Source organism: Oncorhynchus gorbuscha, linkage group LG15 (genome assembly GCF_021184085.1).
Source record: "Oncorhynchus gorbuscha isolate QuinsamMale2020 ecotype Even-year linkage group LG15, OgorEven_v1.0, whole genome shotgun sequence".
NCBI classification, from domain to species: Eukaryota; Metazoa; Chordata; class Actinopteri; order Salmoniformes; family Salmonidae; genus Oncorhynchus; species Oncorhynchus gorbuscha.
Window position 1 is genome coordinate 40,864,065 of NC_060187.1, and position 17,092 is coordinate 40,881,156.

General features: G+C 42.6%; 2 protein-coding genes across 2 annotated transcripts; one reads left to right on the top strand and one right to left on the bottom strand.

Annotated features, from left to right (window-relative positions):
• Window positions 1–1,469: 1,469 nt before the first annotated feature.
• LOC123996799 (vimentin-type intermediate filament-associated coiled-coil protein-like) lies at window positions 1,470–3,781 on the bottom strand. The gene is made up of 2 exons (XM_046300503.1): window positions 3,079–3,781; window positions 1,470–2,924 (listed from the first exon to the last, which is right to left on the bottom strand). Exons 1-2 carry the CDS (start codon window positions 3,267–3,269, stop codon window positions 2,579–2,581), a joined length of 537 nt encoding a protein of 178 aa, XP_046156459.1. The 5' UTR covers window positions 3,270–3,781; the 3' UTR covers window positions 1,470–2,578.
• An 8,056-nt stretch (window positions 3,782–11,837) lies between these two features.
• On the top strand, window positions 11,838–15,931 carry LOC123996781 (NADH dehydrogenase [ubiquinone] 1 alpha subcomplex subunit 11-like). Its single transcript, XM_046300468.1, has 4 exons — window positions 11,838–11,988; window positions 12,373–12,465; window positions 15,251–15,373; window positions 15,753–15,931. Exons 1-4 carry the CDS (start codon window positions 11,910–11,912, stop codon window positions 15,863–15,865), a joined length of 408 nt encoding a protein of 135 aa, XP_046156424.1. The 5' UTR covers window positions 11,838–11,909; the 3' UTR covers window positions 15,866–15,931.
• Window positions 15,932–17,092: the final 1,161 nt, after the last annotated feature.

Consider the following 17,092-nt stretch of genomic DNA (forward strand, 5'->3'; position numbering starts at 1 on the left):
CCACATTTCAGGCTTCAAACATAATTTTGCACGCCCAATTTTTCAGTTTTTGATTTGTTCAAAAAGTTTGAAATATCCAATAAATGTCGTTCCACTTCATGATTGTGTCCCACTTGCTGTTGATTCTTCACAAAAAAATACAGTTTTATATCTTTATGTTTGAAGCCTGAAATGTGGCAAAAGGTCGCAAAGTTCAAGGGGGGCGAATACTTTCGCAAGGCACTGTAGGTGTAACAATTGGGATAATGGGACGATACGTACCACGCATTTCTCATCCCTGGATTGAGGTAAGGTTTCCGAGCCATATTTTGCGCCGGCTCCGTAGTGTCAAGCCTGTCTGACTCCAGTTCCACTGTAAGCAAAGTCTCGGCAGTTGTAAGCAAGCGTTGGGTCAAAATCTATTCTGTCTAGGGCCAGTTAGGTCATTATTTATTGTATTTTCTTTCTTGTTCAGGTGTAGCCTGTTCACTACAGCAGATTGTAAGCGGCATTTTGAGTAAAGCACCAACAGCAGTCACCCGGCTTCAGGCTCTGAACGGCAGCCACCTGGCCTTCCCCCGGGTGTCTTCCTCTGCTCAGATCATTACAGGAACCCAGTGAGTAGCCCTGCGGTGAGCCCCCTCCTTCCTCGCAAAACTGGTCCCCAGTAGCCACACTCTCTCCACGCTGGTTGCTCCAGTGTTCCTTGACCAGTGGCAACAGGCCCTTTGTCAGGAGCAAGTGCTCTGGGGACTATTTCCAGGATAGTGTGGGATTAATGGGGAGCTCCAGGCCACTAGGCATGGTGGAGGTGCTGCACCAGCTGCTTGGCCCTGATTGTGCTTAAGGCTTCTACAACTGCATTGGCAGGTGGAAGCTGGTACGGCAGCAATGATAATGCCTGGCCAAAATTATCACAATTGCCCAAAGCAGAGTGATTGGAATCTTATATAACGAACCATATATTGTGCAAAATTACTTTTTGTCTCAATGTTTATCTAAATGAATGGGGGGGGAGAAGTAAAATTGGTCACTCCTGCTATGAATTTTTTTATATTGAAATTAATAAAGACTAATGTGTACTTTCAACAGTGTTAAATGTTGTTCTTTCCCTTGATATGCCCACTATGAACTTTTCTAAAAATCCTTCCCAGAATATACAATGAAGTCTCAGTACATTAATATTCTGGGGTAAAAGAAAAGGATTGCATTCCTGCCTATAGGTGTCTAGAGCAGTTATCTGAACTTCCCTCACATAGCTTCTAACGTGTGCATCTCCATAGGGATAAAGTTGTCAAAATAACATTGCCACCATAGCCTGTGTCAGACACCATGCCCCTTCTAGAAAAGACACAGGCACGGGGAATGTTTTACAAAGATTTAAGTATTGTTTTTCAGTCACATTATCCCTGAAGTAGGAAAAGTAGCTAGTGACACTGCCAAGCTATTAACTTAGTCTTTTTTCCAAATAAATGAAGCAAATATTGTATAAATAAATAATTTATTAATGTAGCAGACTGGTCTGTTGCTAAAAAAAAAACTTCCTCATTGAATCAAAATACCACTTCTCAAAAAATATTTTCTTAAATGAACAGAGCAACACACATTGACATTTCAAGAGGAACAGTTTAAGCTGCACAATCATGCAGTTGTACTGAAAGACGCAGCAGACATAACACAATACTTTTAGCCACCTGATGATTTAAGCCAAAACAATATATAATATTGCTTATATAATGACTAAGCAAAACAGTAGTATTATTATGAGCACAAGACATGAATTCCCCTGCTTTTGACCCTACTGGAATGTCACATCTATGTAGCATCTTATGTAATGCAAGAGTGAGTGTACTGTAAGAGTGACGCAAACTTCAATGTTGCATAGACTTTGCTTCTCTGAAGCAAATATTGACGCCAACAAGAGGCTAATGTATGTCTTAGATTAATTAAATGTCATGCTTACACAGGATACATGTAGAGTAAGTACACTCCCCGAAAATAACCTCAAGCACTTTAAGTTTAATTGTCACTTCAAAAAAAACTTTGTCAGTGCAGAATGACTGATTCATTGTATACTATATAGTCAAATGCATGGGATGCAGTAGAACCTAGCCTTGCATGTGCGACAGATGTACTTTCTGAACTCTGACCTTCTCAACACTTTTTGACCTTTGAACACTTTGAGCTGAACATAAGAGGTCATTTTTACACCATTTCCAAATATTACAGTACAAAAATACACCAGTTAAAACAACAGAAACTGATGTCAAATGGACACCTGGTTATTGTCTGGTTAAGATGTGGAATCAAGGCAGATTAGTTTCCCTTTAATTGGTTAAACCAAAGGCTTCATAACATGTCAAGCAGTTAAACCAAAGGCTTCATAACATGTCAAGCAGTTCCCCCATGTGACATCATGTTAACTTGTAAGTTATCTGCAGAGTATAAAGAACTACTTAGAGCACAAATGTTCTATTTGAGATTTTAAAAAATTCAATAACAACATGCAGATGTTTTGAAATGACTCATGCCTCTACTTCAAGTAACCACCCTCTTCTAGAACCTCTTCACTAACCTAACTCTTCTCAGGGGCCTTGTACTATACAGTTGTTCCAAACACTATCTCATCCAGCTCCTGGTCATCCTCACTGAGAGAGAAGTCTTTGTGGTTAGAGATGCGGTTGGGACTGCAGTTTGACTCCCCGTCTGTGAGGGATGTTTTGACAGTGGGTTCACCCATCCCCACCACTGGCCCAAGTCTTTCTGCCTCAGCCATATGGAACAGCATACTGTCTAGTAAAGGCCTGCTCTTACAGATGTTGTCCAGGAGCTGGCAGCGATGTTGCAACTGGCCTATCATAGCATCCTTCTCCTTGATCATGTTCTGAAACCTCTGGATGGTGTCCTCTGACTTGCACAGCTTCTCGTGGAGGTAGTAAATCTCTCTAGAGAAAAGTTAGATAAAAAGAGAAATCAATGATAAACTCAGCACATTTTTCTGCAGTCTCAGCCACACAATGCACATATATAACTACAATAATTGGCAAATGAAAGAGGAGCTTTGGCAATGCCTGAAGAGACAACACCTCCATCACTTACTTATTCTTGGCCTCGGTGATCTCCTGGGTAGCAGCCCTCAGTTGCTCGTCCTTCCTGATGAGACTCTCTGCTTGCTCCCTCACGGTGTTCTCTGCTGCCTCGAGCCGCTGCTCCAGTTCTGCTACCCGCCTGTGCACCGCGGCCAGGTGTACGTTCGCCTCTCGAATTTGTACCGGTGACGGCGAGGACATGTCACATGAGGAATATGACACGACCTAAAAGTAAATGTACACTAGCTCACCGTAGAAGACTGATCGTGACTATTGACTCATTGCTCGTGAACAAGCATTTCACCGGAGGGCTGGTGTTTACACTTCCTGCCATGGCTGCACTTTCTTCAGCGTTTAGTATAGGTCCTCCTAGTTCGGTAAACAACTGTACAATTGCACCAAAAAACATTGTTCCGTGTCCAGAAAAAACTGCTTGATGATGCTATGCTAGAAACCGAAACAGCAAGCTAACTAGTTAACCAGTTACAGTACCGATACGCCATCCTACGATATATCTAATATCTGAAACCCATGAGAAACGTAACAATAGATATAATTCCATGTAATAATTACGAACAACATGACTCGTGCAATCTAATAGTTCGTTGTCTGCACTGTTTTGATATAAAAGGCTGGATAAATACAATGAACTTCGCAACAGTTTTGTAACCTGTGGCTTAAACTTCGCCCCGGAAAGAGTCACTGGTTATTTTGTCTTCTTCTCTTAAGTTTTATGGCAGACTGCACATCTTGGTGTATTGCCGCCATCTACTGTACGGGGTATTGAAACAAAAAACAAAAAAAACACAACAACAAAAAATCTAACAACCATCGCAGTCACATCCCTACACAGGCTCAGGTACCTGTAAGGACAGAGCATTCATTGACAGGATTCCTTGTAATGCCTCTGCAGAAAAATCCTTGAGCCCCCCTTAAAACGCTAAACCCACACACAATGATGCCTATTTTCTCATATTTCCTCTCCATTTGCACTGTGCAATTGATAACCAAAGTAAATAAATGCTACAAAGCCCACCTTCTTAACATGCAACATGTCAGGATCCCTGTGTTGACAATGAATATCATTTTCTGCCTCTACTCCTACAACCATTACTTCTTCAACTTCACACCTTTCTTCCACTGTTCTCAACACCTCTGACTCCTTCACCCGAACAGCACACTTCCGAAACGGGTGCCTGTTCGCAACCACAACTGCAGCATTTAAACTCAGCTGGTCATTTAGCATACACTCTTATCCGAAGCGACTTACAGTTAGTGCATTCATCTTAAGATAGCTAGTTGGGACAACCACATATCACAGGCAAAGAAAGTACATTTTTCCTCAATAACATAGCTATCAGTAAAGTTAGAGCTAGAAGGGGGGGGGGGTTGTCAAGTGCAAATGCTATTTAATTTATTTGGGGGGGGGGTGGAGGTGATGAGGAGGATTATTTACGATGCTGTTTGAAGAGGTAGGGTTTCAGATGTTTTCGGAAGATGGGCAGGGACTCTGCTGTCCTAGCTTCAGGGGTAGGCTGGTTCCGCATTTGGGGTGCCAGGACAGACAAGAGCTTATACTGGGCTGAGTGGGAGCTGCCCTCCCGTAGGGGTGGGAGGGCCAAGAGACCTGAGGTAGCAGAACGGAGTGCTCGGTTTGGGGTGTAGTGTTTGAGCATAGCCTGAAGGTAGGGAGGGACAGTTCCTCTTGCTGTTCCGTAGGTAAGCATCATGGCCTTGTAGTGGATACGAGCTTCAACTGGAAGCCAGTGGAGTGTGGGGAAAAGCGGGGTGACATGAGAGAATTTGGGAAGGTTGAAAACCAGGCGGGCTACTGCGTTCTGGATAAGTTGCCGGGGTTTTGTGGAACAAGCGAGGAGCTCAGCCAACAGCGAGTTGCAGTAGTCCAGACGGGAGAGGACAAGTGCCTGGAGGAGCATTTAATACTCCTCCCATCTACATACACCTGCCATGACCAAATCATTTACATTTCTCACACTGTATGGGTTTGGGCGTACACGTAAGAAGGAAGAGAATGGATGGAATGGGCTTCCGCACTCCATCTACCATGCGGGGCAGTCATTGTGCACCAAGCACTTTGATACAATTCTATACATATATCCTTTGCACATTTACTTCTAGCGCAACACCACAGATAACACCCTTGGTAGGCACCCTGCTTTGAAGATCCACACAGGACACATTCCAACTCACTATCTTCTTGAGGCACAGAGCACGCTCCTTCTGTTCCAACACACACAAAAAAATAATAAGGCCACCAACACATCCATGATTTTAAGAGACTTCAAACAGATCTCCCAGGTAACATCAATCAAAAACCCTTATTCCAACCGAAAAAAAGAATCAGAATTAGGTTTGGATTTACTAGTTTCCACTATCACTTTAATTATCTTATTTCCTTTCCAATTCTTCTCACTCTCGCCTCCACCTGATTCAAACAGAACATCCGCTTTCGCCATTTCAGCATCTTCAAACGACCAGCGCCACTTTTTCTTCCCCATATTCTACCTGTTGCATGTTACAAACCTCCCCTCCGTCTTTCTTTTCTTCGATGAGGTTTAACAGCAGTTGGCATCCAATAAATGTTGCATTACTGCCAACTACTAGACTGGAGTATAACTCCCTTATACTTTGCTTAAAAAAAAAACAATTAAAATATATATATTTTGAAATCAACAAAAAAAGAATACAACAAATACCCGACCATCTAACACTACACTCACACAAATTATGAATAAATACCATGCTCCACTATTTAAATGTATTTAGTCCTACTTCAGGCCAATAGCCTGAAAGGATGGGACACCACCACTTAACACATCCTGTAACTCTTCTGATGTCAAGTCTCTTACACCCAAATACTTCTCTGCAGCTTCCACCACAACCTCAATTTTCTGTGACTTCCGTTCCATCCCTGCAGTACAGTTGAGAACCATTACTATAAATGACAAAAATCCAATCTCACTGAAACATACATCACTTGTTGGTTCATCCATCTGTACTGGTACAGATCTACTAGTCACACCACTCCTCTCAGGATCCCTCCCCCTTGACCCATCTTCCTCTACTTTCTTCACTGCCTCGGCATATGACAACTTTTGCACTACTCTAACCCTGGAAACCTCAACCTGCCTCTCTCGCATAGGACATTTCTTTTCCCCAGCCCCATGGGCACCCCTACAATTAACACTTACCACTACTTTCCCCAATTCTACACATTCATTTGTCTCATGCCCTTCTGTACACTTCTCACACCTAGAAACCTCCCTCCTACACACTGCTGCCACATGCCCATAAGCTTGACACCTGTAACAATGTAATGTAGTCGGCACAAAAGCTTGTACAGGATAACTTATATATCCTAACATCACTTTGTCAGGCAAAGACAACATCAGAACAGACAATGACTCTTCGGTTTCTCCACTCACACCACCCTGTATGCGTCGCACACAACGACGAACATCACAAAAACCATCTTCCCCTTCAGTTGGTCAGCTTTAACATTTACCACTACCCCAGCAATTACTCCTTTCAATGGCACCCTTTCCTTAAGAGCGAAACAATTCACACCTCTAGCCCCCATTCGTTTAACACGGAGCACCTGCTCCCTCTGACCAGCAGAAACACAAACAATTAACACAAGACCGCTTCAAATCAAATCACATTTTGTTGGTCACATACACATGGTTAGCAGATGTTAATGCAAGTGTAGCGAATTGCTTGTGCTTCTAGTTCCGACCGTGCAGTAATATCTAACAGGTAATCTAACAATTTCACAACTCCCTTATACACACAAGTGTAAAGGAATGAATAAGAATATGTACATATAAATATATGGATGAGCAATGGCCGTGTGGCATAGGCAAGATGCAGTATATGGTATAGTATACAGTATATACAGTGGGGAGAACAAGTATTTGATAACCTGCAAAATCGGCAGTGTTTCCTACTTACAAAGCATGTAGAGGTTTGTAATTTTTTATCAATCATAGGTACACTTCAACTGTGAGAGACGGAATCTAAAACAAAAATCCAGAAAATCACATTGTATGATTTCTAAGTAATTAATTTGCATTTTATTCCATGACATAAGTATTTGATACATCAGAAAAGCAGAACTTAATATTTTGTACAGAAACCTTTGTTTACAATTACAGAGATCATACGTTTCCTGTAGTTCTTGACCAGGTTTGTACACACTGCAGCAGGGATTTTGGCCCACTCCTCCATACAGACCTTCTCCAGATCCTTCAGGTTTCAGGGCTGTCACTGGGCAATACGGACTTTCAGCTCCCTCCAAAGATTTTCTATTGGGTTCAGGTCTGGAGACTGGCTAGGCCACTCCAGGACCTTGAGATGCTTCTTACGGAGCCACTCCTTAGTTGCCCTGGCTGTGTGTTTCGGGTCGTTGTCATGCTGGAAGACCCATCTTCAATGCTCTTACTGAGGGAAGGAGGTTGTTGGCCAAGATCTCGCGATACATGGCCCCATCCATCCTCCCCTCAATAAGGTGCAGTCGTCCTGTCCCCGTTGCAGAAAAGCATCCCCAAAGAATGAGCTACAATTTTATCCCTGATGTCCTTACACAGCTCTCTGGTCTTGGCCATTGTGGAGAGGTTTGAGTCTGTTTGATTGAGTGTGTGGACAGGTGTCTTTTATACAGGTAACAAGTTCAAACAGGTGCAGTTAATACAGGTAATGAGAGGAGAACAGGAGGGCTTCTTAACAGGTCTGTGAGAGCCGGAATTCTTACTGGTTGGTAGGTGATCAAATACTTATGTCATGTAATAAAATGCAAATTAATTACTTAAAAATCATACTTTTTTTTTAGATTCCGTCTCTCACAGTTGAAGTGTACCTATGATAAAAATTACAGACCTCTACATGCTTTGTAAGTTGGAAAACCTGCAAAATCGGCAGTGTTTCAAATACTTGTTCTCCCCACTGTACATATGAGATAAGTAATGTAGGGTATGTAAACATTTTATAAAGTGGCATTGTTTAAAGTGACTAGTGATACATTTATTACATCCAATTTTTTATAATAAAGTGGCTAGAGATTGGAGTCAGTATGTTGGCAGCAGTCACTCAATGTTAATGATGGCTGTTTAACAGTCTGATGGCCTTGAGATAGAAGCTGTTTTTCAGTCTCTCGGTCCCAGTTTTGATGCACCTGTACTGATCTCGCCTTCTGGATGATAGCGGGGTGAACAGGCAGTGGCTCAAGTGGTTGTTGTCCTTGATGATCTTTTTGGCCTTCCTGTGACATTGGGTGGTGTAGGTGTCCTGGAGGGCAGGTAGTTTGCCCCCGGTGATGCATTGTGCAGACCTCACTACCCTCTGACAAGCCAAATTTATACAGCCTACTGAGGTTGAAGAGGCGCTGTTGCGCCTTCTTCACCACACTGTCGGTGTGGGTTGACCATTTCAGTTCGTCCGTGATGTGTACGACGAGGAACTTAAAACTTTCCACCTTCTCCACTGCTGTCCGGTCGATGTGGATAGGGGGGTGTTCCCTCTGCTGTTTCCTGAAGTCCACAATCATCTCCTTTGTTTTGTTGACGTTGAGTGTGAGGTTATTTTCCTGACATCACTCTCAGAGAGCCCTCATCTCCTCCCTGTAGGCCGTCTTATCGTTGTTGGTAATCAAACCTACCACTGTTGTGTCGTCTGCAAACTTGATGATTGAGTTGGAGGCGTGCATGGCCACGCAGTCATGGGTGAATAGGGAGTACAGGAGAGGGCTGAGAACGAACACTTGTGGGACCCCAGTGTTGAGGATCAGCAGGGTGGAGGTGTTGTTTCCTAACCTCACCAGCTCGGGGCGGCCCGTCAGAAAGTCCAGGACCCAGTTGCACAGGGTAGGGTCGAGACCCAGGGTTTCGAGCTTAATGACGAGTTTGGAGGGGCTATGGTGTTAAATGCTGATCTTTAATCAATGAACAGAATTATTACATAGATATTCCTCTTGTCCAGATGGGTTAGGGCAGTGTGATTGCAATTGCGCAGTCTGTGGACCTATTATTGGGGCGGCAATGTAATTGGAGTGGGTCTAGGGTAGGGTGGAGGTGATATGATCCTTGACTAGTCTCTCAAAGCACTTCATGATGGCAGAAGTGAATGATACAGTGCGATAGTTGTTTAGCTCAGATACCTTAGCTTTTTTGGGAACAGGAACAATGGTGGCCCTCTTGAAGCATGTGGGAACAGCAGACTGGGATAGGGATTGATTGAATATGTCCGTAAACACACCATCCGGCTGGTCTGCACATGCTCTGAGGACGCGGCTAGGGATGCCACCTGCGCCGGCAGGCTTGCGAGGTTGGCTGCGGTGAAGGACAGCCTGCAGGTTTTGGTAGCGGGGCATGTCAGTGGCACTGTATTGTCCTCAAAGCGAGCAAAGAAATTGTCTTTCATACCGTCCCTAGGAGGGGTGCACTTGAGTGGGTTGAGTCACTGATGTGATCTTCCTCTCTGGGTTGGCGCCCCCCTTGGGTTGTGCCGTGGCGGAAATCTTTGCGGGCTATACTCGGGCTTGACTCAGGATGGTAAGTTGGTGGTTGAAGATATCCCTCTAGTGGTGTGGGGGCTGTGCTTTGGCAAAGTGGGTGGGGTTATATCCTTCCTGTTTGGCCCTGTCCGGAGGTGTCCTCGGATGGGGCCACAGTGTCTCCTGACCCCTCCTGTCTCAGCCTCCAGTATGCAGTAGTTTATGTGTCGGGGGGCTAGGGTCAGTTTGTTATATCTGGAGTACTTCTCCTGTCCTATCCGATGTCCTGTGTGAATTTAAGTATGCTCTCTCTAATTCTCTCTTTCACTCTTTCTTTCTCTCTCTCGGAGGACCTGAGCCCTAGGACCATGCCGCAGGACTACCTGACATGTTGACTACTTGCTGTCCCCAGTCCACCTTGCCGTGCTGCCTTTCCAGTTTCAACTGTTCTGCCTGTGATTATTATTATTTGACCATGCTGGTCATTTCTGAACATTTGAACATCTTGGCCATGTTCTGTTATAATCTCCACCCGGCACAGCCAGAAGAGGACTGGCCACCCCACATAGCCTGGCTCCTCTCTAGGTTTCTTCCTAGGTTTTGGCCTTTCTAGGGAGTTTTTCCTAGCCACCGTGCTTCTACACCTGCATTGCTTGCTGTTTGGGGATTTAGGCTGGGTTTCTGTACAGCACTTTGAGATATCAGCTGATGTACGAAGGGCTATATAAATACATTTGATTTGATTAGTTTAGTTTGTCTGGGAGCAAGACATCGGTGTCCGTGACGGGGCTTTTTGTAATTCAGGATTGACTGTAGACCCTGCCACATACGTCTTGTGTTTGAGCTGTTGAATTGCGACTATACTTTGTCTCTATACTGACGCTTAGCTTGTTTGATTGCCTTGCGAAGGGAATAGCTACACTGTTTGTATTCGGTCATGTTTCCGGTCGCCTTGCAATGATTAAAAGCAGTGGTTCGCACTTTTATGCTTTGCACAAATGCTGCCATCAATCCACGGTTTCTGGTTGGTGAAGGTTTTAATCGCCACCGTGGGTACAACATCACCGATGCACTTGCTAATACACTCGCTCACCGAATCAGCATATACATCAATGCTGTTGTCTGAGGCTATCCGGAACATATCCCAGTCCACGTGATCGAAGCAATCTCAAAGCGTTGAGCAGACCTGAGCACGGGCATTTCCTGTTTTAGTTTCTGTCTATAGGCTGGGAGCAACAAAATGGAGTCGTAGTCCGATTTGCCGAAAGGAGGGCGAGGTAGGGCTTTGTAGGCGTCGCGGAAGTTAGAGTAGCAATGATCCTGAATGCTGCCAGCCAGGTCGGGCATTTGATATGCTGATAAAATTTAGGGAGCCTTGTTTTCAGATTAGCTTTGTTAAAATCCCCAATTACAATAAATGCAGCCCCAGGATATGTGGTTTCCAGTATAGAGTCTAATGAAGTTCTTTCAGCTCACCGATTCCACAGCACCCAACTCTGTTTTCACCTACCCTGAAACCTCAAATGGATCAGCCAAAAGGCAAGAGCCCAGTTTTTCTAAAAACTTCACTACTGCCACAGTCATCTTTATCTTGGCCCCTAGTGCACGCCTCAGGCTTCGATAACTTCACCATACCTACCACCTCTGATACTTTGCCCTAATTCACTTCCATTTCTCCTCCTGTCTTCATCTCACTCTGCTTACACTTTCTACCATTCTTATTGAACAAAATGTCTCCCTTTTTTCTGCCATTTTTAACTGACTCGAGCTCACCCTCTTCCTCTTATTCCTCCTCTGCCGCTCTTTTTCCCTCCATTCCTCCTTATGATAATACTGCACTTCTCCTGATGCATATTGTTCTTGCCTTGTCAAGGGACGCCATTCAACCAGCTGTCACAATCTCCGTACAATCAGCACGAACCCTCCAGGATGTAGCGCTCAACAGCACATCCCACTTGTAAAGCAGGTGCTTCGTCTTGATGTTCTTCTTTATCGATAGCTTCCGCGACGCTTCTCCATTTCAAACAAGCGCGCTCCCTTTCTCACATTTGACGTAATCACTTCATCCTCCGTCCTTCCTGCTGCCTCAGCCGTCACTAGTGTTGACAGCATTACAGACCATTTAGAAATAGGTTGCCAATGTGAGATGGTGTTTTATGTAATATGTAGCTAATAACACATGTAAAAGTAATTGTATATTAAACGTATAAAAATAGAATTTGTCAACAAAGTACTATTTATAGAATGTTTGTTTGATTATAATAAAGTTTTACAATATCAATTCTCGTCTTTAAATCTCGCGATGTCTCCTTGTCCTTCACGTGAAATCCAAAATGGGTTATTGGGATCTGCAAGAGGGTAAGGATTGTGTCGAGAAAACATGGATCACCACCAAATTAGGCACAGCTCTAGGTAAGTCGTACACAAAGGAAAGCATTATGGAAATTAGCTAGTAACTATTGGTAAAGAGCGGTAACGCTAACTAGCCATAACATAGTTAGCTGCCAATGCCATGCTAGTTCTGCTAACATACTAGCAATTAACGTTAATGTTTTGTTTTTAACTAATGTAACGTCAGTTAACGTTGTTAGGTTAGCCAGTTGTTTAGCCAGCATCTTCTGTAAGACGGTACAGCTAAATAGGACATTAAACATTGGAATTTGAACGAGGTTTACCAGTTAGCTTGCAAACATTTCATAGCTAACATTCTTGTAGCTAAATACTTGACAAGTAAGTAGCTAGCTAGTCAACTCTGTACACAGTAGTCTAACATTCTATTGTTTTTGTTACACACAGGGTTGGTGGGTTCAGCCTATCACATTGTGGCATTCCAGCCTGATTCTGCAATCCAAGCTGTTCAGAGAGCCACAAATGGCACAGTAACCATGGGTATGTGTCTCTAGTCTCATACACCGCAGTAATAATAATAACCTTGCTTACTGCCATGAAGATATCATGATTACACCTGAAATTTGAATACGCAGCTACCCCTCCTAGATCAGTAGCCAATAGTGTTCAGGCTATGATCTAAAAGGCAACACTGATCCTATATCAGCACTCCTACTCTGAGACACTGTGGATACGGATCTAGGTCCCCCCATCCATGTAATCATTGTGATCGCAAAAGCAAAACTGATCCTAGATCAGCGGTCCTACTAGTAGAGGATTTGTAGATATGGGCCCAGGTCAGAATGCTGCAATTCACCTAATATTGCACCTGAGTCTCTATAGTTTCCTCGTGTGAGTGATGGTGAAAGTGTGCTGTTTGATCTTAGTGTTTCAGTGGTAATAAGAAACATGTTTCTGTGATCAGATGTTTGTTATAAGGATTTGTAAACAACATACAGTTAAGGTGGGTTATGCTAGTCAGGGTAGCAATCTTTTTAGCTAACATTACACTCCTTGCCACTCTTGTCATTTGCCAAAGAGACTGGCCTTTTGGCAATCTCAATGTTCAGTATGCAGCTGGATTTACAGTGGAGTTGCTGATTTGGTAGTTGGAAACCACATGCAATTTTTCCATTAAATATTATCGAACATGGGTGGCGCGTACAATTATAACATTTTAAGAATAACAATAAACAATACCATTATGACCTGCAGTCATTCTCTTGTGAGAAGGCGGTGTCAATGCAAGATCATATTGTTCAAAGTGGCTAGAGATGACTCAAATCAAAATCATCAAATTTTATTAGTCACATACATGTTTAAGAGATGCTATTGCGGATGTAGTGAAATGCTTGTGTTTCTAGCTCCAACAGTGCAGTAATACCTAACACTTTCATAACAATACACACATCTAAAGTAAAGGAATTATAAGTATTTGGATGAGCAATGTCAGTGGCATAGACTAAAAGATACAGTAGGATAGAATACAGTATATAATGATGAGTAATATTAGGGCTGCACTATATATTGGTAAGGATATTGGAATCGGACGATATTAGCTAAAAATGTCCGATGTCTAGTTTAACGATTATGTGCAAAACCGATGTCAAAGCTGACGTGCAGTTGAAGTCAGAAGTTTACATACACTTAAGTTGGAGTCATTAAAACTTGTTTTTCAACCACTCCACAAATTTCTTGTTAACAAACTATAGTTTTGGCAAGTCTGTTAGGACATCTACTTTGTGCAAGACAAGTAATTTTACCAACAATTGTTTAGACAGATTATTTCACTTATAATTGACTGTATCACAATTCCAGTGGGTCAGAAGTTTACATACCCTGAGTTGACTGTGCCTTTAAACAGCTTGGAAAATTCCAGAAAATGATGTCATGGCTTTACAAGCTTCTGATAGGCTAATTGACATAATTTGAGGCTAATTGACATAATTTGAGTCAATTGGAGGTGTACCTGTGGATGTATTTCATGGCCTACCTTTAAACTCAGTGCCTCTTTGCATGACATCATGGGAAAATCAAAATAAATCAGCCAAGACCTCAGAAAATAATTGTAGACCTCCACAAGTCTGGTACATCTTTGGGAGAAATTTCCAAACTCCTGAAGGTATCACGTTCATCTGTACAAGCAATAGTACACAAGTATAAACACCATGGGACCTTGCTGCTGTCATAACGCTCACGAAGGAGACGTGTTCTGTCGCCTAGAGATGAACGTACTTTGGTGAGAAATGTGCAAATCAATTCCAGAATAACAGCAAAGGACCTTGTGAAGATGCTGGAGGAAACGGGTGCAAAAGTATCTATAGCCACAGTGAAACGAGTCCTATATCGACATAACCTGAAAGGCTGCTCAGCAAGGAAGAAGCCACTGCTCCAAACCTGCCATTAAAAAGCCAGACTACGATTTGCAACTGCACATGGGAACAAAGATTGTACTTTTTGGAGAAATGTCCTCTGGTCTGATGAAACAAAAATAGAACTGTTTGGCCATAATGACCATCTTTATGTTTGGAGGAAAAGGGGGGAGGCTTGCAAGCTGAAGAATACCATCCCAACCGTGGCGGCTTCATGTTGTGGAGGTGCTTTTTGCTGAAGGAGAGACTAGAGCATTTCACATAATAGATGGCATCATGAGGAGAGCATTTTTGTAGATATATTGAAGCAACATCTCAAGACGTCAGTCAGGAAGTTAAAGCTTGGTCGCAACTGGGTTTTCCAAATGGACAATGAACCCAAGCATACTTTCAAAGTTGTGGCAAAATGGCTTAAGGACAACAAAGTCAAGGTATTGGAGTGGCCATCACAAATCCCTGACCTCAATCTTTGCTGTTCCCTTGCACAATTCATACATCTCCACTGGCATCTCCATTGGCCTCTCTCTTCATTCCTCTTATAGATTTTGAACCAGTAGCCTAGCCCAATTATTTATACATTTGAGGTGTTTGTGGTAAAAATGCAACAAATGGGACTCCTCTGTTCTTCCCGTGCTCTATGTTTACAATGAAATGTATGTCAGAATGTCCAATGTTAGGTTTCCAATCAAAACATTATGCAAAATCAAATGTTATTGTATGACCAATAACATTTGATTTGATTTTGCCCAATGTTAGGTTTCCAATCAAATTTATGGATTAAGTTTGATAGAACATGTTCCTGTCTAATTTGCATAATATTGGATGATAACTATAAGGGGTTATTGAAAAGAGGTGACAACCAGGCTAGGTTTATGCCAGTGTAAGTATTTTTTTTGTCTTTCCTTCCTAAACAGCTGCCTTGGGGGCCATTTTTGGAATGACCACTTGTCTAGCTGCACAGGCCCGGGATGCTCCTGATGACCCTGTGAACTACTTCATCGGAGGCTGTGCATCAGGAGTCTTTCTTGGAGCTCGTAGTGAGTATGCTATATATTACACAGTATGCTGAATATCTGGGTTGCATTCAGTAGGAACAAACGGGAGCAAATGTTTCAATACAAGGAAAATTAGTCTTCTCATTGGGAACGTTTGGATGGAACATCCTGGTTCCAAGCATTTTCTTCAACATTTCATTCCAAAAAGCAGACATTTCCCTTCAGTGCTTGTTTTCCCTTCAGCGCTTGTTAATGTAATCTAAGATGACTGGTTGTAAAAGTAATTGCTCTTTGTAGGGCTGTGAACTTCCTCTCACTGCTAGATGTTTGCTCACGGAACAGAGGGGCAACAAAGATAATATCCGGCCTCTCCATATCTTTTCCACAAATAACATGTATTTTTTGTCTCTTTGATCTACAGCTCACAGTGCAATGACGGGCACGATGGCATGTATTGGGCTGGGGACACTGGCCATGTTCACCAAGGTGGGCAAGATGGAGGGCTGGAGATTAGCGGGACCACCGAGGATGTAAACAGCCTGAGACTATATATCAAAATGTATATTGTATATTACTTGAATAAACTTGTGTAAAAGAGTAGTCTTATTAGTCTGTATCCTGCACCTCCTTGCTTTAGCCACAAGGTGGAGACATTTGTGCAAATTGGCTGGGGTGTTAGCCAATCAACTCCAATTTGCAATGGCCTCTTAATCAGTTATTTAGATCACAGTTAATCTGAGAATGACATCAGAAGGCATTAGTCTCCCAAGCAAACACTTTAAAATAAGGGCTGTGTTTCATGTTGGCTTAACCTTGCTTGGTGTTTTGATAAATAAACATGTAAATCTCTCTAGGACAAGGTGACTTGTTTTACCGGCCAAAAATGAAACGCCAATTAGCTGCTAATGTGACTATCATAAAGAAGTACAAATGCCATGATGAGCTGGACAAGACTGAAAAATCAAGGCAACGGGAAGAATCTCTTGATCTAATGTTAGCAAAGTTTTGACAATTCTGTGAACTGTCTTGTGCAAGTTTTAAATTGACACTAGCTGTTCGCAAAGGTGTCAGCTAGAGATGACATGCAGGGATTTGTAGTATTCCGTGATGTCTACTTGTCATTTTCACATCAGCGTAAATGCAGCCGAATATATTGAAAGAAGTACCTGTGTCCGAGAGATGTACATGGTTATCAAAACGTCACACCAGGGTAAGCCTACACAAAACAGCCCTTATTTTAAGTGTTTTTCAAATTCCCTATGGGAAAAATTAATATTGGCAAAAACGATTGGCACTGTTTGACCACTAGGTTTTATGGGTATTGTGGGGCTCTTGTAAAACATTTTATTGCTTTTGTACACTGCTAAATTGGTGAATAACTGGTTGAGCAAATTCATTTTTAACTCATTCCTACACTGGTTGCCAACATCGGTGCAAAATAATGTCTTAGGGAAATGTGATGCAATTGTGATTGCCTAAAATGTATGAGAAAAATATATATATATATTATTTTCCACTCTTAATTCTGGATTGGGCAAGGCAACCACACTGGACACTTCAAATATAGACCTCATCAGGGTTGTTATTTTGCATCTGGATACCTTGGCTCTAGGTCAACTTCCACGGCGGTCTTAATTCTCACAATGTGTAAAAGAAATACCAAGAGATATATTAGGTGATATAGATTCAGGATGGATGTAGGGCTACAAGCCGGTCTCTTATTCTAGTAGTGAAGATTGTCTAAACAAAGTACATCTGTGT

Bases quoted from the DNA above. Each gene is read 5' to 3' on its own strand.
- LOC123996781 (XM_046300468.1), top strand. From the start codon at position 11,910: ATGGGTTATTGGGATCTGCAAGAGGGTAAGGATTGTGTCGAGAAAACA. The intron at 11,989-12,372 runs GTAAGTCGTACA...TGTTACACACAG, and splicing joins CAAATTAGGCACAGCTCTAG to GGTTGGTGGGTTCAGCCTAT. The intron at 12,466-15,250 runs GTATGTGTCTCT...CTTCCTAAACAG, and splicing joins AAATGGCACAGTAACCATGG to CTGCCTTGGGGGCCATTTTT.
- LOC123996799 (XM_046300503.1), bottom strand. From the start codon at position 3,269: ATGTCCTCGCCGTCACCGGTACAAATTCGAGAGGCGAACGTACACCTG. The intron at 2,925-3,078 runs GTAAGTGATGGA...ACTTTTCTCTAG, and splicing joins ATCACCGAGGCCAAGAATAA to AGAGATTTACTACCTCCACG.